General features: G+C 39.4%; 1 protein-coding gene across 3 annotated transcripts in view; it reads right to left on the bottom strand.

Moving 5' to 3' along the window:
* kdm6a (lysine (K)-specific demethylase 6A) overlaps nt 1–26,797 on the bottom strand; it is a 236,360-nt gene that overhangs the window by 190,493 nt on the left and 19,070 nt on the right. For all 3 annotated transcript variants that reach the window (XM_043700865.1, XM_043700863.1, XM_043700864.1), the window contains exons 3-4: nt 10,583–10,691; nt 9,369–9,418 (exon numbers count right to left, since the gene is read on the bottom strand). In XM_043700865.1, the coding sequence (XP_043556800.1) occupies nt 9,369–9,418; nt 10,583–10,691 (159 nt within the window). The remainder of the gene's footprint in view (nt 1–9,368; nt 9,419–10,582; nt 10,692–26,797) is intronic.

Here is a 26,797-nt window from a genome sequence, read left to right as displayed (position 1 = left end):
GCAAGTACCCTGACAGACATTTTAGGAACGGAAATTAAAGTGGACCCTGCATCTCTCCTCTTGGGCTTTGCGAACTTTTCCTCCCTGGACATGTACGGGAAGAGACTATTTTCTATTCTTTCTTTCTGTGCAAGGAAAAATATTTTGGTGAACTGGGCGGCTGAGGGCCCCCCTGGACTTTCAAATTGGCACAGACTAATTATGGAATGTATTCCCCTTGACTTCCTTACAAATATGGTGCACCGAAAGACCGAATTATTTTATAAAATATGGCAGCCCTTCTTGAATTACATAAATACAGATATTTCAGCTATCCTAACAAGGGCTTTTATTTAATTGAGATTACAAACCTGGCTGGTCCGGGGCCCCTCGGGGGAGGAATCCCGCACGAATACGGGTTTTATTTTATCTGATGCCAACACATCCCGAGCATGCAAGAGACTTAAATATACACTCTGGTTAGTTGTAGGTTAGATTAGTAGATAGTTGAGTTTTGTTTGTTTTTTTTCTTTTTTTCTGTTAAATTTTGGCTATTGTATATTTGAACTAATTGTATATCAATGTTTATATCTGAGAGTTTTGTTTATTTTTATAAACTTGTAAAAATGTTAAATTTCTAATAAAAATATCTATATTTAAAAAAAGGGGCATCTTCAGTGTGCCCCAAATGTAAAATAAGTGTAGGTACTCTTACCCATTGCTTCTGGACATGTCACAGGCTCCGAGTTTATTGGAGCGCTGTGGCGGTAGAGATAGGGAGGGTATTGAGGACTGAAGTTAAAGTAGACCTGATATCTGTCCTCTTAGGTCTACCAAATTTACCATTTTAGAAGGGCATGGGAAGAAACTATTTAATATTTTTGCATACTGTGCACAGAAGCATATTCTGATGAGCTGGGTGTCTGAGAACCCGCCAGGCTGGCTGGGATGGCAGAAATTAATTATGGAGCACATTCCCTTGGACTTTTTTTACAAGCATGATGCACCACACAACAGACCATTTTTATAAGACATGGCAGCCCTACTTTAGTTACTTGGATGTAGATTTGTCAGTTATCTTAACTAGGGCATTTGTTTAACCAGGATGGTTAGGTTTGTCAAGCCCTGGGCCCTGGAGGGGGTCTCCTGAGTTAAAGAGGGTATATATACAATGCTCCTGTTCCTTTGTTTGGGAGCTTTGTGCTGAGCAAAGCTGTTCTGTATTTTGTGTTTTTTTTTGTTTTTTTTGCTTTTCTTTCTTTTTTGATCTATTAGTTATTTACTTATTTATTGGTGTTGCTTTGCACAATTTAGGGTTTGTTTTGTATTATAGAGTAGGTTAGTAGGTAGACAGTAGTTGTATTGTAATTTGTGTGTTTTTTTATACTGATATTTGTTATTGGTTGTATTTTTCAATAATTTTATATTTGTAAAGTTAAAAAATTTTGCTAATAAATATATTTACAAAAAGTAAAAAAAAAGTAGTGGCTGCATTGGTTTTAATTAATCAAACATTCTTTGCTTCATTTCAATTGGTTGGAAAATCGTGAATGAAACTCCCTTATTCAGAAAGGTGAGGTACAGAAAAAAGGAAACTACAGAAGCTTTTAACATCTCTCAAAGGTAAAGTATTAGAAGCTACTATCAAAGTACTATTAATAGGACACTTGGTTAAGTTTAAGGTAATCAGAAATATTGCTATAGTTTTATCAAAGGGAAATCATGCCTGACTAACCTGTTGATGTTCTTTAGGGATGTAGCTCATTGCATGAAAAGGAAAGCTTGTGCATGTACTGTACATTGACTTCCAGAAAGCACTTGAGGTGCCATATCAAAACGTTATTGCAGAAAATAAAAACTCATCAGTTTGATAGCAACATATTGGCATGGATAAATGTCTTCCTGTTAGGCAGTGAATCTAAGAGTGAGCATAAATAGGCGCACGGCATATGGCTGATTGGTCTCGGCGTACGATTCCTACTCTGGGTCGTTTACTTTGCAGACGCGTGAGAGGTCGTCGGTTCAAAGCCCCAATGAGCTCATGTATCTTAATTTGACTTGTGCAGAAATGCTCGATCAAGCTTTTGGGGCAGCACGATGGCTCAGTGGTTAGCACTGCTGCCTCACAGCGCCAGGGACCCGGGTTCAATTCCCACCTCAGGCAACTGTCTGTGTGGAGTTTATACATTCACCCCATGTCTGTTCATCCATTTTGGTGGCAAGAACAGGAAGGCAGATTACTACCTAAATGGAATCAATTTAGGTAAAGGGGCAGTACAAAGAGATCTGGGTGTTTTTGTACACCAGTCAATGAAGGTAAGCATGCAGGTACAGCAGGTAGTGAAGAAGGCTAATAGCATGCTGGCCTTCATAACAAGAGGAATTGAGTATAGAAGCAAAGAGGTGCTTCTGCAGCTGTACAGGGCCCTGGTGAGACCACACCTGGAGTACTGTGTGCAGTTCTGGTCTCCAAATTTGAGGAAAGACATTCTGGCTTTTGAGGGAGTGCAGCGTAGGTTCACGAGGTCAATTCCTGGAATGGCAGGACTACCTTACACTGAAAGACTGGAGCGACTGGGCTTGTATACCCTTGAGCTTAGAAGACAGAGGGGATCTGATCGAGACATAGAAGATTATTCAAGGGTTGGACACTCTGGAGGCAGGAAACATGTTTCCGTTGATGGGTGAGTGCCGAACCAGAGGACACAGCTTAAAAATACGGGGTGGACCATTTAGGACAGAGATGAGGAGAAAAATCTTCACCCAGAGAGTGGTGGCTGTATGGAATGCTCTGCCCAGAGGGCAGTGGAGGCCCAGTCTCTGGATTCATTTAAGAAAGAGTTGGATAGAGCTCTCAAGGATAGTGGAATCAAGGGTTATGGAGATAAGGCAGGAACAGGATACTGATTAAGGATGATCAGCCATGCTCATATTGAATGGTGGTGCACGCTTGAAGGGCAGAATAGCCTACTCCTGCACCTATTGTCTTTTTCGGTTGGTAAGATATAACGAGTGATATGCCACAGGGATCAGTGCTGGGACCTCAACTATTTACAATTTACTGAAGTGGGAAGTTTGCCAAATCTGTTGCAAATGGTAGGTAGAAAAATAAATTCTCGAGGGGACAGATGCAGGCTAAGAAAAGATTTAGGTCAGCTGAGTGGATAAAGAGCCAGTAAATAGAGTATAATTTGGAGAAATGTGAAGAAATTTTTGGTATGAAAATTAATAAAAGAAACTGCCAACATGACGAAAGATTGCAAAGCTTTGTTATGCAGATGGTTCTTCTGCATGAATAAAGAAAGGCTAGTATGCATTACAGCAAGCCAAAAGAAAGCTAAAAGAATATTATTCTTAATGAGGGTAAAGGAGTACAGAGGTCATCATTCAGTTATACAGAGTACTGGTGAAATCACGTCTGGAATACTGTGCATAGTACTGGTCAGCTTTTATTTATTCAAAAGATGTAAATGTATAGGAGGCAAATAAGATAATTATATTTTTCAATGATCTGGCATGACAGGATTGTCATTTGACAAATGGATAGACAGACTAGATTTGCATCCTTTGAAAACACAAACAATAGAAGCAGGAGTAAGCCAGTCAGCCCTGCTCCGCCATTCAATATAATCATGGTTGATCACCCAACTCTAATCTGCTGCTACGTTCTCCCCATACTCTTTGATCCCTTCAGCTTTAAGTAGTATATCTAACCACTTTTTAAAAAAATATTCAATGTTTTGGCCTCAACCACTTTCCATGGCACTGTTTCACAGGCTCACTACTCTCTGGATGAAGAAATTTCTCATCTCAGTCCTAAATAGCCTAATCCATATCCATAAACTATAACTCCAGAATCATTGGGAATATCTTCCTGTATTTACCCTGTGCAGTCCTGTTAGAACCGGAGAGTGCCCCTTCATTCTTCTAAATGTCAATGAGTATAACCCTAACTAATCCAGTTGCAGATCAGTTTCACCACTCAGGAATCAGTCTGGCAAACCTCAGTTGCACTCTCTCCAAAGCCAAATCATCTCCTCTCAGTTAAGGATAGAAAAACTTGGATACATTACCCCAAGTGTGGTCTCATCCATATATACTTGCAGCAAGACATTCCTACTCATACACTCAAATCTTCTTGCTATGAAAGCCAACATACCATTTGCTTTCTTCACCACCTGCTACATCTGCATGCCTACTTTCAGTAACTGATATACAAGGATATTCAGTGTTATTGCCTTCCCTTTCCCCAATCTATCACCATTCAGATAATAAGAGCAGTGTTCCACACTTTAACTCCCCCTCCCACTCCACCAAGGACATGCAGGTCCTTGGACTCCTCCATCGCCAGACCATGGCAACACGACGGTTGGAGGAAGAGCGCCTCATCTTCTGCCTTGGAACCCTCCAACCACAAGGGATGAACTCGGATTTCTCAGTTTCCTCATTTCCCCTCCCCCACCTTGTCTCAGTCAAATCCCTCGAACTCAGCACCACCTTCCTAACCTGCAATCTTCTTCCTTACCTCTCCACCCCCACCCCATTCCGGCCTATCACCCTCACCTTGACCTCCCTTCACCTATCGCATTTCCAAAGCCCCTCCCCCAAGTCCCTCCTCCCTACCTTTTATCTTAGCCTGCTGGACACACTTTCCTCACGACTAATTTGATTTGCCTAATCTATGTGTAGATTAAAATCACCCATGAACACTGATATTCCTTTATCACATGCATCTCTTATTTCCTAGTCAATGCCATTTCCAACATCAGCACTGCAGTTTGGGAGGGTCTATATATGACACCCACTAATGTTTTTTGCCCCTTGGTGTTTCTCAATTCAACTCATGCAGACTCCATCTTGTCACTACTATGTTAATTTCCTTTTTAACCAGTAATGCCACTCCACCACCTTTTCCTTTTTGCCTGTCCTTCCTAAATACTGAATACCCGAGGACATTCAGTTCCCATCCCTGGTCACCCTACTGCCAAAATCCCAATTTTCTCATATCCGGTTACATCGACCTGCACGATTTGTTCATCCATCTTATTTCAAATGCTTTATGCATTTAGATACAAAGCTTTTAAATTTTTCCCACTCGTGAATTTCCCAACTTTTTTTAATACAATTCCTTGGTGCATAAATATTCTCAACTGTTCTGTCGCTCACCTTTATTATCTGGTAACCATCTGCCACATCGCTAACCTGCACTCTTACCTCCTCCTTTAAATGTGGGTTTTCTAATTTCCGCTCTAACTGTTCCCTTCCCCCCCACTTAATTCAATGCCCTGTCTATAGCCCTAGTTATGCGATTCGCTAAATCCTAGTACGATTCAGATGAAGACTATCCCATCGGAATAGGTCTCTTCTTCCCCAGTACTGGTGCCAACGACCCATGATTTCAAACCCATTTCTCCCACACTAATCTTTCAACCACACATTTACCTGCTTAATCTTGATGATCCTGTGCCAATTAGCTCATAAATCAGGTTATACGATGTTGTGGCCATCACGGAAACGTGGATAGAAGAGGGACAGGAATGGTTGTTGGAGGTTCAAGGAGGGGGGGTGGCGTTGCTAATTAGAAATGGTATAACGGCTGCAGAAAGGCAGTTCGAGGGAAATCTGCCTTTAGAGGTAGTATGGGCTGGAGTCAGAAATAGGAAAGGTGGAGTCACCTTGTTGGGTGTTTACTATAGGCCCCCCAATAGCAGCAGAGATGTGGAGAAACAGATTGGGAAACAGATTTTGGAAAGGTGCAGAAGCCACAGGGTAGTAGTCATGGGCGATTTCAACTTCCCAAGTATTGATTGGAAGCTCTTTAGGTCAAGTAGATTGGATGGGGCGGTGTTTGTGCAGTGTGTCCAGGAAGCTTTTCTGCCTCAGTATGTAGATTGTCCGACAAGAGGGGAGGCCATTTTGGATTTGGTACTCGGTAATGAACCGGGACAAGTGATGGGCTTGTTAGTGGGTGAACATTTTGGTGAGGGGACCCACAATTCTGTGACTTTCACCTTGGTTATGGAGAGAGATAGGTGCGTGCAACAGTGCAGGTTTTACAATGGGGAAGGGTAAATTCACCTTGACCTCTTTCCATCTATCACATTTCCAACGCCCCTCCTCCATGTCCCTCCTCCCTACCTTTTATCTTCTCCTGCTGAACACTCTCTGCTCATTCCTGAAGAAGGGCCTGTGCCCGAAACGTCGAATCTCCTGTTCCCTGGATGCTGCCTGACCTGCTGTGCTGTTCCAGCAATAAAGTTTCAACTCTACAACAACAGCCTGTTCAGAGTTTTTTTTACACCACACTAATGAATTCTTGCTGCCTTTGCTGATTTTTAGCTGTATCCAAAAATATTCTCTCTGATCAGAGATCTTATACAAACACACTGCTCCCATCCTTTAAAGTCAGCCCTACCCACCATCTTGTCTTTTCTGCCTATCCTTCCTAAATGCTGAATGTCCTTTTAATATTAATTTTCCAGTGTTGCTCACCCTGCAGCACTATCAATTCATCTACCATGTTGCAAATACACCATGCATTCAGATACATGCCTTTTAACACTCTTCTATAATTTGACCGAGGTTCATTCTAGGGATAGTTTCTGCTGCTTTCCACTTTCGTGAACAGCTTTTCTACATCTCCTGCTTTGTTTTTGTTCTATCTGAATGCCCTCTGGCCCCAGCTGCATTCTCTTACGAACCAAACCTTAACAATGCCCAAATAGAAAATCAATAGAAAATCAATCAAGAGAGAGATACTCAAGGTACATGCCTGAGCTTCCTAGATGGTTTGTCAATTCCCTCTTTGCCTGCCTGGTCATAGAATGGTGTGAGGCCATTTTGTTAAATGTGCCATCTATGTAGTTCTCAGCTTCACAAATGCACCACAGTAACTCCAGTTCTAAAACCTTGGGCTTAAGTATTTCTGCCAGGAAACCCTTCCCACTCCTGAGATTGTCTTGGCCATGTTAAGTGTCAACATGGCACAACATTGGCATTCCATGAAACTGAGCTCTCCTGCTATGCCTTAAGTTTATTTTCAGATTATTTATTTACACTAGAGACTAGAATTTAGAGATGCAGTCTGTCTAGGAGAGAGTGTTTCCGTATGGATACCTCATTCTAGGAAAAGGTGTTTTAGGTATGGATCCTCTCAATTTGGAAGAACGAAACATTACAGAGAATCTCAATCCAGATACAGTACAGTGGAAGGAAAAGAGAATCTTGGATATGGAAATAGATTTGAGAAATGGGATTGTGCCATTCTTATTTCGAGAATAAGCGCCAACATGAACTGATTGAGACAAATTTTGTTCTATAGTAGTTTTGTGTAACAATGTGATGTAGAATTAAGTTGATAGGAACTGAGCAATATACTCTAATTGACCACTCAAGATACAATCCACTTTGAGAAATGATACTGAAGTTCTGGTTTAAAACACCTGCATATTTTTACCAACCATTTAGGCAGCACTTGTATGTGAAGAACCAGTTATTGTATGTTAAATATTTTTAAGATTAGTACATATTATTAGAAATTGTTCCATGAGATGTGCAACAAGACTATTAGAGTAAATGCGGTTAGTGTGACAGATTTATTTTTAACTTTTACAGCAATGGACGTAAGCACAGATCTGACTGAACTGGGTCGCACTCCTGTTACAGTGGTTTCAGCAGGAGTCAAATCCATCCTGGATATTGGGCGAACATTGGAATATTTGGTATCGTGGCTCATTGGTTGTCAATTATACAGAAATATTATCCTGTCATAGCTGTCTTAGTCTGGTTGATTAATCTGCTTTTTCATCCTTTGTAAAATAAGTTTCAATTTATCTCATATTTGTTTAGAGAAAGTATGAATCCACATTGAAAACAACAAATGATTTAACACATATTGACACTACATTAGAGTTTCATAGCAGCCTCCATCAACGCTGGAATTGGAAACTAAATATTACACTAGTATATGGGTTGGAGCATGTTGTTGGATCTGCTAAAGACAAAAGCCTTTAATTTGGACTGGATTTGGAGTACATAATGCTGGAAATAGTTTAGAAACAAAACAATGATGAACTGTATGAACACATCTCACTATAGGAAAGATGTGGAAGCTTTGCGGAGGGTGCAGAGAAGATTTACCAGGATGTTGCCTGGAATGGAGAATAGGTCATGCGAGGATAGGTTGAGAGTGCTAGGCCTTTTCTCATTGGAACGGTGAAGGATGAGGGGTGACTTGATAGAGGTTTATGAGATGATCAGAGGAATAGATTGAGTCGACAGTCAGAAACTTTTTCTTCGGGTGCAACAGAGTGTTACAATTGGACATAAATTTAAGGTGAAGGGTGGAAGGTATAGGGGAGATGTCAGGGGTGGGTTCTTTACCCAGAGAGTGGTGTGGGCATGGAATGCGCTGCCTGTGGGAGTGGTAGAGTCAGAATCTTTGGTGACCTTTAAGCGGCAATTGGATAGGTACATGGATGGGTGCTTAAGCTAGGACATATGTTCGGCACAACATCGTGGGCCGAAGGGCCTGTTCTGTGCTATATTGTTCTATGTTCTAATCCAGAGATTACCACCTTTTCAGTTCTCCCTTAGCAGAATCTCTGCCCTAGTTATATCGAAGTTGTTGTTTTCTATGTGGACCACAACTACTGGATCTTGACCCTCCCACTCCAAGTTCCTCTGCAGCCCAGATGAGATCTCCCAAACCTGAGCACCAGGTAGGCAACACACCCTTTGGGACTCTCGTTCCTGGTCAGAGAGAATGGTGTCTCTGCTTCTAACCAGATTACCCCCAGTTACAAACGATATTTCTCTTTTCTCCCCCCACTTGAATGGCTCATGAATTTGATTCAGCTGGCAGCGGGTTTTTACTTCTATAGCAATTTATTTCAACTGAAGTAATCTTGATTAGTTCTACAGTCAATACCACAGTTGAAAATGGAGCAAGGTCATTAAAACAATTACATTTATACACCATTCACGATTATGAGCTAATCAGGATTGAGACGAGGACTGGGTGTCTCAACTAAATATTAAAAAGCAGAATGACTGTGTTAACTCACACGCTTGATGTTTGGCAACTAAAACGTTTGTCTATTGACCAAGTCATAAAATTAAGAAAATATTCTACAACTGCTTACACAATGCATATGCATTCACCACACATAACAAACGAGACAGAAGTGCCAAGTATGTGCTATGGTGATAACGCAGAAATCTCCAATACTTAAATGGGGTCCCCTATGTTGCAATTTCCCTATATTTAACAAATGAAGTAAAAACAAGTAAATGCCATAAGCATTATTACTGACAATGCTGAACACAAGTTACTGCTGAATAAAAGGTCAATGATTAAATTCAATAAAAATCTTTCAAATCGTACAAACCTTCCAGTAATCAGACTGTACACTGTAGTACCTCTGGTATGCAGATAATGCTGAAAGACAAAAAAAATATTTTCATAGGATTTTCAAAGCAACAAAATAGCAGAAAACACAATCCAAAGCAATTCAACAAAATCAGACAGAACTTGAAGAAAAACAGTTGTTCAAGACTGTACCAAAATCACCTCCAGTGCAATTAGGAATGAGCTGCAAGTACCAGCAACATCCATATCACATGAATGAATAAAACAACAGATGTCAAAATATCCCAGGAATAGATCTTTTCAAAGATCAACATTTTAAATTTAACACACTTCAGGACAGTAGGCTACTTCGTTGGAAGTCTGTCAGCTGGAGAAGCAGCCAGTTGGAGTGAGGAAGGAGAACAAGAATGAGTCAGGCATCAAAGGGGAGAGTGGGACAGAGTTGTCCTGCGGAAGAGTCAGTGAGCTAGAGGCAAATAGAATGCTACTACTATTGCTTGTAGCAATTCCTGCTAGGAGATCAGCTATCTTGGTGTGCCAAACGCCTTCTGCCATCCTCAAGCATCCACTGTGGCTTGTCTGCAATCACTATCACATTTGCCATTGAATTCCAGTTAGGTCTATTGTTCTTTCTACTGCCCTCCACTTTGTTGTCTAGCAGAGATCTCTATGGCATTACAGCTGATAAAATGACAAAAATACATCTAATTTCCTTTTCTCAATGCCACTGGAGTTATTTTGGCTCTTGCAATTTTAGATACATACATACAGTCTAGAAGACCAATGAAGAGCTGTCTTTAAGCATGCAATTTAACACCTACATTTTCAAGGCTTTTAATTGTATTGTATGCATCTTCACTATTGTCCAGGTTCCTGAAGCACACAGAAAAACATAACATATGGAGTTTTGAATAAAACCAAAATACCACAGCTGGCGATCTGAACTAATAACAGAAAGCACTGGAAAAATCTCAGCTAGTATGGCAGCATCTGTGGAGACAGAAATGGTTAATTTATGAATTACTACACAGCCTCTGTCCGTTTATTTTGGAAAATTCCCAATGACGTGAATATTATTTTCAAAATTACCATTAACACCATGGTATTTGGCAATTTATCCAATGTCTTTAGACTATAATAACTTTAATATCCTGAAACATGTATAACCCAAAGGAATACTGCCTATTTTCATAAATGGGCAGACATGTAAATAGCGGAAACAGCACTACTTACCTTTTGGATAATCCTCCAACAAGAGGTTGAAATGACCAAGCTGGCAAAACAAGTCATGGTCAACTTTTCCCTCACACTTCTTGATCACTGATTCAAAGCAGTGAATAGCCTAAACAAAACAAGAATGAAAATGAGAATGCAAACTAAGAAAGACACTAAGTTACATCACTGAATTAGTTCTGCCTTCAGAGAGTATGGGTCAACAGTGAAGAACAAATGTTAATATTGGTACAGAAGCTATGGAGGATGATTCCATTCCAGAATTTAGGATCTCTTCACTATGGAAAATGTTTAATGACCAAATAAATAGAGCATTTAAAATACTCTGATATTAACTCACATTTCCCCTCATAGGAATTACATTAATTGTATGTCTATGTCTACCCAGTCGAGAAGTTCCTAATCATATGTTGCATTACAATCGTTTCTGCTGGAAGTCTAAAAGAATTTTGTGATTTTCTTTTAAGTATGTTTTGCAAGCAAACTATTTATAAGTTGTACATCAATGGCACAAAATGATAAGACAATGAACTGGACCTACCAGGACATACAAAATCATGAGTTATAGCCAGTACTAGTATAAATTAACTGTATCCTACATTTATTCACATATTGAAGTAATTGAAACGATGTAAAAAAGAATTGAGTGCTAACCCTGAGGTGGGGTGCACCGGGGTTACAGTGAAATTTTACCTATTTTACATTTTTTTTTAAAGATTCCTTGTTCAGTATGTTTAAAGTTGATGCCAAAATTGAAAATACTTCACAGAAAATCACGACACAAAAAGGTGAGACATTTAGAGGCTATACTGTAAAAGTACATTTTTAATCAATCAAGAATATGCAGTATATACACAATCTACTTTTGGCAAATGACAGTTTGTTTCAATATTGCAAAAATCATGTCTTCCCTTTTGGTCCATCATAATGTGTGATAGCTGCTAGATTTGTAAAATGACAATGCAAAATGGCTTCAAGAGGAGAATTAAGGTCTCCTACCTTTTGGGAGATATCCTCATTTACAATTGAGAGTTCATCTCCCTTCCCTCTCATGACCTAATGCTTTAGATATTGCCATGGTGTTACTTCACTGCTGCAAAGTACAGGCATATTAGGATCAAGTTTAAAGGAAAGCCCAGATCAGTATTTGCAAATCAGTTGTACTGCATAAAAGTAGATATCATTAATCAACTTGTTCAGTTATGTTATGGCACACCTCTGGAGCAGGTGGGACTTAAATCCAAACCTTCTGGCCCAGAGTCAGGGACACTACCACCATACCAACAGATCTTTTAGCTTGCATCATAGAGTCAAAGTCATTGAGTTACACAGCATAACAGCATAGAAAGAGACCTTTAGGTCCAACTCGTCTATACCGTCCAGACATCCCAATCAGAGCTACCCCCATTTCTCTCTAAACCCCTTCTATTCCTATACGCATCAGATGCCTTTTAGATACCCACTTCCTCTGGCAAGTTGGTCCACACACTCATAACCCTCAGCATAAAAATGTTAGCCCTTAGGTTCTTTTTAAATCTTTCCCCTCTCACCCTAAACCTATGCCCTCTAGTTATGGACTTCCTTCACCCTCTAAAAAAAAACCTTGGTATTCACCCTAACTATGCCAACTAAATTGGTATTTGTGAGCCAACAAAATATTTCTATATTATCAGCTAATGACTCCTTCAGACTGATGCCTCCACATAAACATCCAAGCCAGTCTGAAATATCAACTTAGTTTCTGAAGTCAAAGATAGGGCCACAGAATAAATAAAAGGTAGGCCTAGAGTTGCAAACAGGTTCTTAAAACGGCTTGCAAGTCGATTCATACATAAAGTTGGGACAAAGCACAGGATAATATTAAATAGTAAATTCTAAGTATAAGAAACATTCATTTGGCAGATCTTTAAATTTAAATCCTATTTAGAACCGCATGGGTAAATCACTGCTTGTAAATTCAACCTTTGCAAATTGGGGATTCTTGTACATCCATAGCCTACATCATTAGCATAGCTCCCAGATACAATGAATGTTACCAGGAGGATACCACCTACAAAAAAGTATTTTTAGCCCATGTTGAAGATTTATAGCCACACAAGACATTTAACCCAACAACTCTACCCCAGTCATCACATTCCACACAAGCACACTCACCATTTTCATACAACACCAACAGCTTATCCTTTTTTTCTTATTCATATAAAGGAAATTGGGTGAATATTAACATCCTTGCGATAGCTACTTCCATGTTCTAACATTGTCAGAGTATTTAAAATGGATAACTCCAGACTAATGTTTGTCAAGGTGCACAGCGACCTTTTATATCCAATCAATTCCAGGATATCTCAGTAGTAACGAGTTCTTTCAGGAATGGAACCTGCTAAGATGAGGCTGAAATTTGGATGAATGTGACCGTACTATATGAGGTTATTTTGTCCTGGGTTTTAATTTAAGACAGCAGAGTTCTAAGACAGGGGAGTCTATCTGGAAAGCCAATAAACAAGGCAGATGTTGAGGCCTTGGCTTTTTGTTTTTACAAAGTTGGAAAAATAGGAGCAGCCTGGGTGTGTTCAAGCTCCCACAGAACTAGGATTTTAATTTTCATACTCAGTCGTAGCAGCTGCGGATGGATCTGTTGCTGCAGTACATCTCTCCCAGCTACTCTCGAGTTCTCTATGTTTTTCCTCCTAGGCGGCTTGGTTGCACGTGAGACAATTTATTTTCTGAATTTCCTTTTGCCAAGGGTGCCTCTATAGAATGTTACTATATTAGAACAGTTACTACTTAGTAGCTACTAATATACTATTCTGTTAAGTTTTCCAATTGAGTTATAGCTAAGCCACTTCTTTCCTTGTTGTATTTTAACCAGAGTGTATGAATAAACTGCATTTTACATATCAAGTAGTTTGACCAATTGACTTGCTGTCTGGAATGCAGCGCCTTTATATTTACCTTTAAAATATATTTTGAGGAAGTCTGATCTAGTCCATAACACAGATGCGCTTCTGGGACAGGGAAGATAGTTAGTAAGACAAATTTAGTTGTAATGTTAAAATATTAAATTGTACTCTCTTTCTGGACATTAACATAATTTTAAAGGGTTAAACTGCACTTTGGGTGGGGGAGACATTCATGCAGGAATGTTGATGACACACACCATTTGGCCAGCCATTTACTGCTACTCTCCTGCTATTATCAAATTAAACTCTCATTCAGTCCCTTCCATTCAAAAATGCTTTCACAGCCATCACCTGAAGGTGGGACATATCATACCTACATTGTCTTGGGGGAATCAGTCAGAAAATTGTTTGCATAACGATTCCTCAGGATTAGGGCATCTACACTTACATTATCTCTGAGAATGGGGGGGGGGGGGGCAGAGTATCTGTAAGCTTTCCAAACTGACCTGTACAAAAGGGGATGTGATTTATTTCTTCGGGGTCTCTTTTGATTTAACTTCACACGCCTGCATGGAAGGTCAAAGGGGTCTCCTAGCTTGTACAAGCTTTAATAAACTTTCACTGTTTGCAGAAGTTGGTGTATGCGAATTGCATCTTGTGTAGGAAACCTCGGGGAAAGAACCTAACAGTATGGCCCTCACTAGGACTCACTGCGAAAAACGCTCCAAACATCTCGACAAAATTGACAGCCAAATCAGCTGATTCAGCCCACTGCCTTTTACCCAAGTCCAAGTTCCAGTGATCCACAAAAGTGAAGATGGTATCCTGAGCAATACAATTTTAATTCTTCCATCACTAGTGACCATATCTTCAACTGACAAGACCCCAAGTTTCTCCTCTTCGGATTCTTTACTCCCTTTAGATGCTACTTCATAACCTATGTCTGATTACCAAGCTTTTGATTATGTGTCTTAATATCTCACACATGGCCCAATGTCAAACAGGGGCAGTGTTGTCAAATGGTGCGATGTAAATACAAGTTGCGTACATTTACTCTTATCAAACCTATTGACAATCTTAAAGACCGTCCGCTCATCCCTTTTCAAAAAAGGAAACCTCATTTTCAGTTTTGCCCATTGTAATCTCTTTGTAGTATCATTCTGATGAATCCATTTTATAACATCTACAATACTTCATATTGTGTTTTATTAAATGGAGATCAGAACTGTTCATTGGACTCCACCTGTGCTTTAGTCAAGGCTTTGCACAAATTGAAAATAGCTTCTCTGCTTTTTAAAGACTAGCTGTCAAGAAAAGACACCTAATACTTGTTACTTCTTTAAAAACATTCAGAACATATATAACTTGTTTTTTGTGATTTGTGCTGTGGTCTTAGCTTCCCCTGCTCCTCTACTACCCCTTAGAGATTTAATTTCTAAAAGGTGTGGTAATGCAATTCTGCCATCAAAATACACCCTCATACAATAAGTTAATTTGTCAACACACACAATTGATGTTTTCAACTGACATTAATGTCAACACTCCTGACTTTATTCTAACAAAGTTGGCTATCAATCAAAATCTTCCTTGCTGGCTGATGTAAATACCAGTTCTTTCTCTAATTTCCTTTTAAAATTGCCTTCCTAAAAATTTCACACTTGAACCCTTTGTTCATGCCCACTCTAAGCATAAACCTCTGCATTCAAGTGTGTGCCTTGCCACAGCTCTAAGCTCCTGCAACTCACTTCCACACAATGCATTATAGGAAGACTTGCGACATCTCCATGATCTGGCTGACAAGAACTCTGAAGACAACAAAAAATACTGGAGAAATTCAGGTCTGGCAGCATCTGTGGGAAAAAAAGCAGACTCAAGACTTCAGGTCCAGTCACCTTTTGGAATAGACATGCCAAATTAGTTCAGACATTGAGTAAAGGCACAGCAAAGATCTGGTAATTGTGTGCTATTCAAATACAACATGCCACACAACAGAAAACCTGCCCTAAATCTTCTTCTGATAGCATGCACTGCAATTTTTAAATCTTAAACCCAAATATCATTCAAAACTCAGTTGTTTCCACAAGAAATATTGCAGTAAATGTAAAAAAGTGGTGATAACTTGTCTTACTAGTCATTTCAACAGAAGCATTAGGAGAAAACTAGACACAGGTAAATTCAATCTACAATTCAAAACAGAAGTGCAATCGCCAATTTGCACCCGCTAACCCAAACACTGCTTTAATGTGACTTGCCAGCCTGCTGCCATGGTTTCTGGCAGAGCTCACTTATACGATTTTAATCCTTCATAGTACTTCCATTGCACAGGTACAGGCTATTCCTTCAAAGTAATTTAATTTGTACCATGTTTTATGCAAGTTACCTTCAATCTTTCTTCATTTAATCACATCAATACAGCTGGTCTCTGTAAATTCCATTTCACATGCCTCAAGTGTCCTTAGATACATCACACACAATCCTGGTGTCTTACCAACGTACTCCACACAACTAATGTCTCTAAGTACAGTAACTTGCACACTTTAACAAATTACTTGTCTGTGCTCATACCATCCCACTAAAAAGGACTTAGACCCTTTACTTGCACCAAAATAATTTTTGCACATTTCTGGCTTACACTGACCAGAAATTACTCTGACCCAAACAGACCAGTGATAAGCAGTGGAGAACATATTATCACAAGCTGTATTTACATCATATAATTGTAAAGCAAAAGGATCCATCACTTCATAATACAAATGACCAGCCCACCAAAAGCTTAATATAAAGAAAGTTTCGCATACCCGTTTTAAATGAACCAATGATCTGGCCTTGTTGCCACCCCTTTATGACCTCAACCAGCACTGAAAGCCTCGCGTTCTTGGCATTCATTTAATTCTGACTTCCTTTGCATCAAATTTAAAATTACTCCATCCTCAGAGGCTGCACTTTCAGCTGTCAGAAATTGGATAATCGTTGCAATATTCTTCCAGTTCCAAGGAAGGGTCACTCAACACGAAACGTTAATTCCGATTTCTCTTCACAGATGCTGCCAGACCTGCTGAGCTTTTCCAGCAATTTCTATTTTTGATTCAGGTTTACAGCATCTGCAGTCCTTTTGGTTTTTGTTAAGATTCTAGAAATCATCATTGCAGGTGTTTCTCTGGTTATGATGGTCAAAATGAAAAAAAAAATGGTACCAGGCAAGGGAGGTCTACTGAGTTCAAAGATGTTGCTGGAAAGTAACATGAGGAAGAATTTGTCAGTTAGACAGGATGGCTTTTTTATTAAAATTCATTTACAAGGTGTGTGCATCACTGGCCAGAGCAATCCCAAATTGCCCAGATAGCAGTTAAGAGTCAATCGCGCTGCTATGCATCTGTAATCACATGCAGCTGGACATCAGATAGGTTTTTCTGATAAGCAATAGTGGCTTCTGTGACCATTTGACTCAATTCCAGATTTTTACTGAATTCAAATTTCATCACTCACCACGGCAGGATTCAATACAGGATCCCCAGGTCATTACCAGAGTTTCTGTATTGATAGTCTAGTCATAACAGCATTAGGTCATCACTTCTCTCATTTTGTTAAGTCATTTTGACTGCCTGTTCTGAATTGGCCGAGAAAGTGTTGTTGAATAATATTCAACTGCTACAGACCATATGGCATAGGTACACATGCTTGGGAAAAGGAGTTCTACGACTGTGACCCATTGACAGCAAAGGAATGTGAGATAACATTTTAAACAGACGATGTGTGGCTTGAGTGGGAACATAGCGATGGCGATGCTTCTTTGCATCTCCAGGCCTCAACCTTTTAAGAGGAGGAGATTTAGAAGGTGCTGTTAAAGAGGACTTAAGTTGCAACCACACAACTGGAGATGATCTGCACTGCTGCAACTGTGTGTTGATGGAGGGAATGGATGTTTAAGGTAATAGATGGGGTGCCATTCAAGTAGGTTGCTTTATCATGAATAGTATTAACCTTCCGAAGTACAGTTGAAGTAGTATTCATTCAGGCAAGTGAACAGTATTCCATCACTCTGGGCATGCACCTTCCAGGAACAAGCTTTGGGGATTCAGGAGTTGAATTACTCACTGAAGAATTCCCAGATTCTGCCCTGCTCTTGAAGTCATAGTATGTATATGGCCAGAGCTGAAAATGTGTTGCTGGAAAAGCGCAGGTCAGGCAGCATCCAAGGAGCAGGAGAATCGATGTTTCGGACATAAGCTCTTCTTCTGCCTGACCTGCTGCGCTTTTCCAGCAACACATTTTCAGCTCTGACCTCCAGCATCTGCAGTCCTCACTTTCTCCTATGTATATGGCCAGTCCAATTAAGTTTCTGGTCAATGGTGATCCCATGAAGTTGATGAAGGATTCAACAATGGGGATGCCATTGAATATAATGAGGTGATAGTTCGATTCTCTTTTATTGGAAACAATGATAGCCAGGCAGAGTGCCATAAAAAACACACAAAAAACAAACTCATCAGCCAATGCGAATGTTCTCCAAAGTCTTGGCAATCATGGGCATAGACTATTTCAGTGCACGAGTGGTCAATGGCTCTGAACACCATAATCTGTGAAAACGCCACTTATGACGGATGCGGAGGAGGAGTTGAAAATGCGTGGGTTGAAGGTACTACCTTGAATTCTTGCAGCAACATCCCAGGGGAAAGACAGGTCACCTGCACAATGACAATCATCTTCCTTTGTGCTAAATATGACTCTAACCAATCATGACTTTCTCTGACCCTCCCCCTCAAAAGTTGCAGAAGTGTAATCGGGAAAAGGACATTCAAAGAGGAAGCGGGGATACATTTTGAGACAAATCAATATCTTCAGAAAGGTAGAGATAAATGGACAAATGATGGGTTACATAGTTAGGAGCTTGTCTTTAGGAATATTTATTTCCTAGGGAGAGGCAGAAGACGAGATTGGGGATAGGAAGGAGAATAGAGGTGGACAGTAATATAGGAAAATCATTTGAGGGGCAGAGACGCAAGGAATTAAATGGCAATCGTGAACAAAGACCGAGCTGCCGCCTTTACTTTGGAGGAAACAATTTACATACGCAAGAACTAAAAGATAACATCTTCAGAAAAATAGATATTGGTTAATGGGAATAAAATCCAACAATTTTTTTTTGAAGATGCATTAAGCAGAGAGAATAGAAAAGCCAGCAGAGAGATGGGGTCAGGGCCAAGCCAAGAAATTGCTATAGCTGGAAAGAAAGTGAAAAATGAAAGGGTAAAACAAGTATTTTCTTTCAAGAGCACTCTTTCTCACTCACACTGAAATGGTCAAATAATTGACAAAATTTCATAGCATCACACTAATAAAACTTTAAATTTTCAGTCATGTGGATGATTGAGGACACACTTCAAGTACAGTAAATCAATCAAAAATATCAAATAGGATCTCAAGATTTACTTCAATCAACAAGGCATTAAAATTTAATGAAAGAAATGAATGGTGTCTATTTTACCTGTGTAATAGTACATGGTTGTTGGCAACATTTTATTCAACTCCAATAATTGATAAACATGTTAGGGCTGTTGGAATAAATTTATTTGCATACTTTTAAACATCACAAAGCATCTGCTGAGGCAAAAAAAAATCTCAGAATTTCCACAACTCTTCAAAGCAATAAAGGTTTAATTAGTAGACATCTTAAAGCAATATTTTAAAAAGACTGAAGATTCACTCGTCATTCATTCTCAGGTTGGTCTGAAAGTGCACAGGTTATCTGTACAGAAACACAAGCCTAATAAGGTCATCATTAAGCAAGAGACAGTGATAAACTTCTCCATATTTAACAGCAATACTTGCAGAAATGTCAATCCCAGTTTTATTATTTTCACTTTTGAAAAACAGTTGTTTTAACTTACTTTTATGTGTTCTGATTAAGGCAGAAATGCAACCTAAGATATTTTGCCAACTACAGCAAGGTACAAAATGCACTCCTTTTACTGCTGCTAGCTCTTTCAAGAATATGGAAGAAGGTCTATTTGACAGAAACTGGCTACAAAATGCGCAATGATATTTGTGATATCACTTTACAGATTAAGAAAGTGTGAATCTTCTATTCAGGATTGTCACAAATTAATCCAACACCCACAATTAGATATAGAACTAGTAAGTAATTCAGCCCACTGAGTCTGCTCTATCATCCAATGAGATCATGGATGATCGAATAACTCAACTCCATTTCTCTGCCTCTTCCCCCAAGCCTTGATTCCCTTATTGACTGAAAATCTGCCTGTCATGATCTTCACTATACTTAATGACATAACTACGACAGCCATCTGCAACGGTACCAACAACTCCATACACAGAAGGGAACTAGCCACCTGCTGAAAAGCTTCGCATTCTGCCAGTTGGTACCTCCTGGTTTTCCTTTTAAACAAAAAGGGTGTCTTAGTTAAAAATCACAACACCAGGTTATAGTCCAACAGGTTTGTTTGAAAGTACTAGTTTTCGGAGAGCTGCTCCTTCATCAGGTAACTGTGGATGTGGAGCAGGACCATAAGACACAATTTATAGCAAAAGATCAGAGTCGTGCAATTGTTCTAGGAGCCCAGTCCAACACCAGCACCTCCACAGCAATCTAAGTTTGAAACAATATATTGTTTCAGTTGCATGACCCTGCTCCTCAGCTACCTGATCAAAGAGCAGCTCTCTGAAAGCTAGTACTTCCAAAGAAACGTGTTGGATTTATAACCTGGTGTTGTGAGATTTTTAACTTTGCCCACCCCAGTCTAACACCGGCACCTCTACATCAAAGAAAAATAAGAACTTTGGAAACAGTTGTTCATGTGTATTACAGAACATTCACTACAGCAAATAGTACTTAGGATCGTTTGGAAGGAACCAACATGCACCACAAGTCAAATATTGCAAATATGAGAAATCATGCAAGAACAATGAAAAAAGTAAAAATATCATGCAGGTCAGGCAGCATCTGTGAAATGGGAGAGTAGGTAATAGATTCAATACTTTATAAGACAAAGTACAAAAGTTGGTAGGGGCAGAGAAGAGAAAAAAAGGAAAAGAAGTTACATGCATTTCTTTCACCTTAATATACTGTACTTGCTACTTCTGTAAAGGGACGACCAATAAAGATGTCCAGCACCAGCTTAACTATGTCAATGGTGCCTTCAAGCTGAACATTTTTTTTTGAGAATAGGGACTTCTGGAGGCCAATGGTCCTGGTCTACAAGGCTATTGTATTGACTTCAATGAAACCTGGACAATCTACCAATGTCACAAATGTCCTTCAGAGCTTCCATCAGTGGTGCCTTCATCAAATCCCATGGATCAACTGGAAGGACAACATACCAACATAAGCAAAGCTCTGCTCCTGAAGAGCCAAGTCCAATGGACCAGTCTTTGTATCAGGATGCCCAAAACACACCTCTCACAATAGAGTCTTCCCCCAGTTCTTGGTCAATGTTGAAAGGGTGGCCAACGTAAAAGTACAAGCTTAATGTCACCCCACAGTTTGGAGGGATTGACATCATTGGCTGGGAGGAGAAATATTTCAACCATAAAGTATGGTGCCTCCTGATCCATCAAAGTACAAGACATATTGAGGTTCAGAGAATCAACCACAAGGTGGAACATCATCAGAGGAAAGAAAGGGAAACCAACTTAGGGCTGCAGAAAATAACAAATGCTAGAGATCAGTGGGTCACACAGCATTCGGAGACAGAGAACAAGCTAACATTTCAAGTCTAGAAAACTCTGCATACAGAAATAGAATCTGATCTGATGAAATGTGTCCCCCACTGCGGGAAAACCTGAGGACCCAAGATTGAGTTTCAGTCATCTCACAATTCATCCAACTTTACAAATTTTATCCTATATTTTGAGGGACTGATGACAATGATTAACTATAGACCATCTAAGCTCCTTTACAGATGTGGCCAAACACAGATTGGGTGGATTTAATAATAACACTTCTTCAGGAGGAGAAAAAATGTCTTCATCTAGACACCAGTCAGCCTATCAAATTCTCTGCCACAGAAAATGGTTCAGAACAAGACACTGAATCTGGTTAAGCAATTAATATAGTTCTTAGGCTAAAGAGGTCAAAGGGTAAGGGGAGGAAGTAGAAACAGGATACTGAATTGGATGATCAGTCATGATCATTTAAATGGTACGGCAGACTCAAAAGGCCAGATGGACTACTACTGCTATTTCCTACATTCATCCACAAGTACAGCTTGGCTTTCAATCCTTTGCTGCTTTAGCCATCCATTCAACTCCCACATTTGAATCTGCAACATCACTGTAATTAAATTCTAAAGAGCAGTACCTCATTTTTTTTATGCACCACTTTCAATCTGCTACCTCAAATTTAGAGCTTAATACTTTCACTGCTCCCTTTCTCTCAGCCAGCAAGTATTAACAACTTCTGGTTGTCATTTATAAATCCTCTGAATCAAATTCTGTTTATTTTTCCATTACTCTTTCGCCATGCACCCTTGTCCCTTTTGTCATTCAAATCATTCACATTTCTTGCTTTTTTGCTCTCCCTGCAATTACTCTGTACTTGTTTATTCTATATTTTTCCCCACTTCCAACAGAAGGTCATCAATCTTAAACATCAACTCTTTCTCTCTCCAGAAATGCTGCCTGGCCTGCATATTTCACTTCATGTTAAAGTAGTCAGTATTTTTACTGAGGAGCCACTCCATTCCAAATATTGGCTGGCCATCAAGCTACAGGTAATACAACTGTGAGAGTTTCAATTGGAATAATGGCAATGAAGAAGCCCCTAGCATCTTCATGAATGATGGCCTTGGATGAACTGACTAAAAGTTCTGTGAAACCTGCATTTTCTTCTCCCCATAAATTTGTCTTACTCATTTAAAACATGTCATGCCACACTACAAAACATCACAAATATTTTTGCATTCTCCTTATTTCAGTGCTATTGGAAATGGCAAGAGTGATCAAGAGGAACGATAAAGTAATGGCAAAAATTAAATCTATGTCAAAGAATCCAGTAAAGATAACTTACAGCATGTTAGAAAACATAACTGAGCAGATTAAAAAAAAACTTATGGCAAGACATCAGCCTTACTATGTGAGGAGCTTAATTGAAGAGTATTATGCCCAAGAATTCCTCTGCAATCACTTGCAGATTGTGGAATTCTAAACAGAATCTAAATTAAAATGAAAACAACATTCAAACAATGTATAAAGTAGAGTGAATGATTTATATATACATTTTAACATCAATTATTTGAGAGTTTGGATTTTTAACTAGTTGCTAGGGTTTTGGTCAGAGTATGAGTAGGTTGAATGATTAACGTGTTTGTGTTTCTGAAGGGCTTTTTTTAAAAACCAATATGACAGTGTCCCTGGAAATCTAACTGAAATTTGTTTGTATTGGGGAGGTTTATGGGTAGACACAAGTTCGAAGGATCAGGAATTGATTTTGTTTTGCTTTAGGGAACACAAGTCAAAAGAACACCACCAATCTCCTGGAACACTGAATTAGTTCAGAAAAAAAATTAGAAATAAGTGCAGTATAAAGATTCAGTTTCAAACTTCCTGACCATTAAAATTCTAAAGAGGTTTCATTAAAATTCTAAAGAGGTTATTCAAATCTGAGAAGAATCTAAGAATAGTTGTATGAATAAATACTCATGGAAAAAGCTTTCAGACTCAAGACCAGGAATGGACAACAATTGTTAATCAAGCCTATAGAAGTGACAGAGAAGGGAATTCTCTCCGGTGTTTGACTAATGTAAAAGGTTTGCCTCTGGGATAGATGTATTTTATTGTGTTTTGAAATCTTTCAAATTGTCTTATATGTAGATAGCTTGTTTAATTCTATTTTTACTTTTTGGCAATTATAAGCTTGTTTTATTGTTGAAATTACATCATCTGTGTTTCAGTGAAAGATCACTTGTTAAATAATAAAACAATATGATCCATCTAGTCAGATTTCAATCAGTAATAACAGTACAGTAATAACATTAGCTGGAATCATAAAGGGCCAGGGCCAAGCTTGGTTACAGCATTTTTCCCACCATTTTGTCACTCCTTCCAACCCAAAACAAACAAAATGCAGTGCTCAGCTTTTCACTGGGCTAAGTCTGATCTAGTTTTAATATTCATTCATTACTGAATTATCCTAATATTAACTAAGGCACTAAAGACAAATTGAAACTTCATCCCAGCACACACAGTTTTCACAGACTTAGAGCTGTGAAATTCACCATCACAAATGCACCACAAAACCTCAAGAGAATAACTTCTAAGAGAGAATTGGAATAGCACTAGCCAGCAGCCTGGTTGTTATTCCCTTATATTATAGGAAATTTGAATTCAGCTACATTTCTAAATTATATCTCCAGAACAGCTCCTTACTTTTTTACTCCATCCAACACAGCTCTGAGCTCAGCTATTAATTCTCATACTTTGCTCATTTCAGTTAAATGAAAGTACAATAAATGGGGAGGCTTCCAGTAAGAACCATTTGAAGCAGCTACAGTTCAAGTTAAAGAGCTCTGAAGGAAAACGAAGTGGACTGAAATACAACAATAAAATTAAATTGAAAGAGAGAAATAAGTACAAAAGTGAATTTGAACGGGATAGAAAGAAAAGCATGTCACCTTTAAGTGCTAACAAAAGCAGAAGCAATTAAAATTGTTAAATCGCCTAAAGATATAGAACTCATGAGTCACTTTAAGCAACTTCTCCATAGTGAAAGTTCCATACCAGTTTCTACATGCAAATTCTACAAAATAAATTAAGTTTACCATAAAGCAATACTTTGAAGATATAAATCCAATATCTAAAGTATTTTTAGGTTACATTTTAAAACTGATATTTTACCATCTCGGTTGGAAATGCTCAAATTATGGAATTCTAGTTTAAAATGAACAGTTCAGCACAGCTCAAAATTTACATCTTGTATAAATGTTTCCAATGACATTGCTACTTTTGACAATGACTGACTAATTGTACAGAGATTGTAACATTTTCAACGTTCACGGCACCTCAGTAGACCCAAGTGTGGGCACCAATACCAGTACCACTTTATCTCACAGCCAGATCCTGCACTCAGTTCCTATCACTGTAAAGTCTCAATTCTTGTCCTAGCATTTTCACTACCTCAAAACCTAACACACAAAAATAAAATACTTCAGTTTTAAGAATTTAGCATTTACTAGCATCCCATGAGTGAAACAGTGCTTGAAATTTTACACAAATGTTTTGACAAGCACATTTTGATATGACATGGCTAAACCAGGATTAGGTGCATTTTTAAAAAATTCATGTGCTTTTTTGTAGTCTAGCATTTCTTGCTCATCACTAAGTGCCCAGAGGGCAGTTAAATGTCAATCTCATTGCTGTGACTCCAGACTCATATGCAGATTTCCTTCCATAAAGGCAATCAGTCAACTAAATTAGTTTTTACAATAATTATTATTAAATTCTAATTTTACCATCTTCTATGATGGGATTCAAACCCATGCCACCAAAACATTAGTCTGGAGTTTGAGAATACCAGCCCGATGACGCTGACTATTGAGCTAAATGACACAGTAACTGTAATTTACATAACAGTGGCAATTTTTAAAAACAACTGAACTAGTTACCAGGCATGCAAAATTTGAAATGTGATATTTGAAGATATAAAAAGCCTTATATAAGGCCTTTCCTTCTTTTCACAAAGCCCAATGCACACTGGGGCAATGAACAGTAAAGTAAAGAGTGTGTTTGTGTTTTCTTCTTAAAAGAACTTTAAAGCTGTTTGCTGACAGCACAAGAGCAAGGAGCACACAATCTCTTTTGTAACATTAGTACACATGACACCACCGACAACAATATCCCAGGGAATGTATGCAAAGTTACCACAGATAGCATTGATGATTCGCTAGAACTATCCATAGCTTTAGGACTGAAAATTCTATTTTTCACAAAAGTTGGGTCAAAAAAACTTCAGTAAAGTTTAGTGCATGGCCTCTAAAGTACTTGCAATATTGTAGTGCTTACAGGTTAACATATTTGTGCAATTTGCCTCCTGTATTATGTCTTCATGAAATAAAAATGAAAAATACTGTAGATGCTGGAAACGTGAAATGGAAAAGGTCTTTGTAATTTTTTTAAAATGAAATTTATTCTCGTATTGCATGAAAAGACTTTTTTTAAAACATAGTATGCATAGATATTGAGGGCTATGTAGGTAATCATGGATTATTTTTCTGAATATTTTCTTCTGCTTTTGCTCATTGACATTTCTTGAATTTTACCAGTGTTGGTATTTATTAATGATATTGCTGTTGGAATAGAGAATCACATATCTAGATTGGGCAATGACACAAAGATAGGCAATAGCTGGAAATGTGTTGCTGGAAAAGCGCAGCAGGTCAGGCAGCATCCAGGGAACAGGAGAATCGACATTTCGGGCATAAGCCCTTCAGGAATGGGGAAAGTTTGTCCAGCAGGCTAAGATAAAAGGTAGGGAGGAGGGACTTGGGGGAGGGGCGTCGGAAATGTGATAGGTGGAAAGAGGTCAAGGTGAGGGTGATAGGTCAGACTGGGGTGGGGGCGGAGAGGTCGGGAAGAAGATCTCAGGTTAGGATTTCCATCTCAGGCGACCGAATCAACACGGACATCTACTACAAACCGACCGACTCCCACAGCTACCTGGACTACACCTCCTCCCATCCTGCCCCCTGTAAAAATGCCATCCCATTCTCCCAATTCTTTCGACTCCGCCGCATCTGCTCCCAGGAGGACCAGTTCCAAAAACGCACAACCCAGATGGCCTCCTTCTTCAAGACCTGGACAGTCTCAGATTCCTCCCTCCCCTTCCTCGACCTTTCCATCTCAGGCGACCGAATCAACACGGACATCTACTACAAACCAACCGACTCCCACAGCTACCAGGACTACACCTCCTCCCATCCTGCCCCATGTAAAAACGCCATCCCATTCTCCCAATTCCTTCGTCCCCGCCGCATCTGCTCCCAGGAGGACCAGTTCAAAATACGTACAACACAGATGGCCCCGTTCTTCAAGGACGCAATTTCCCCCCAGACGTGGTCGACGGTGCCCTCCACCGCATCTCCTCCACTTCCCGCTCCTCCGCCCTTGAGCCCCGCCCCTCCAACCGCCACCAGGACAGAACCCCACTGGTCCTCACCTACCACCCCACCAATCTCCATGTACAGCGCATCATCCGCCGTCACTTCCGCCACCTCCAAACAGACCCCAGCACCAAGAATATATTTCCCTCCCCTCCCCTATCAGCTGTCCGTAGAGACCACTCCCTCCGCGACTCCCTCGTCAG

This window comes from Chiloscyllium plagiosum, chromosome 12, assembly GCF_004010195.1.
Source record: "Chiloscyllium plagiosum isolate BGI_BamShark_2017 chromosome 12, ASM401019v2, whole genome shotgun sequence".
NCBI classification, from domain to species: domain Eukaryota; kingdom Metazoa; phylum Chordata; class Chondrichthyes; order Orectolobiformes; family Hemiscylliidae; genus Chiloscyllium; species Chiloscyllium plagiosum.
This window is presented reverse-complemented; position numbering and strand designations above follow the sequence as displayed.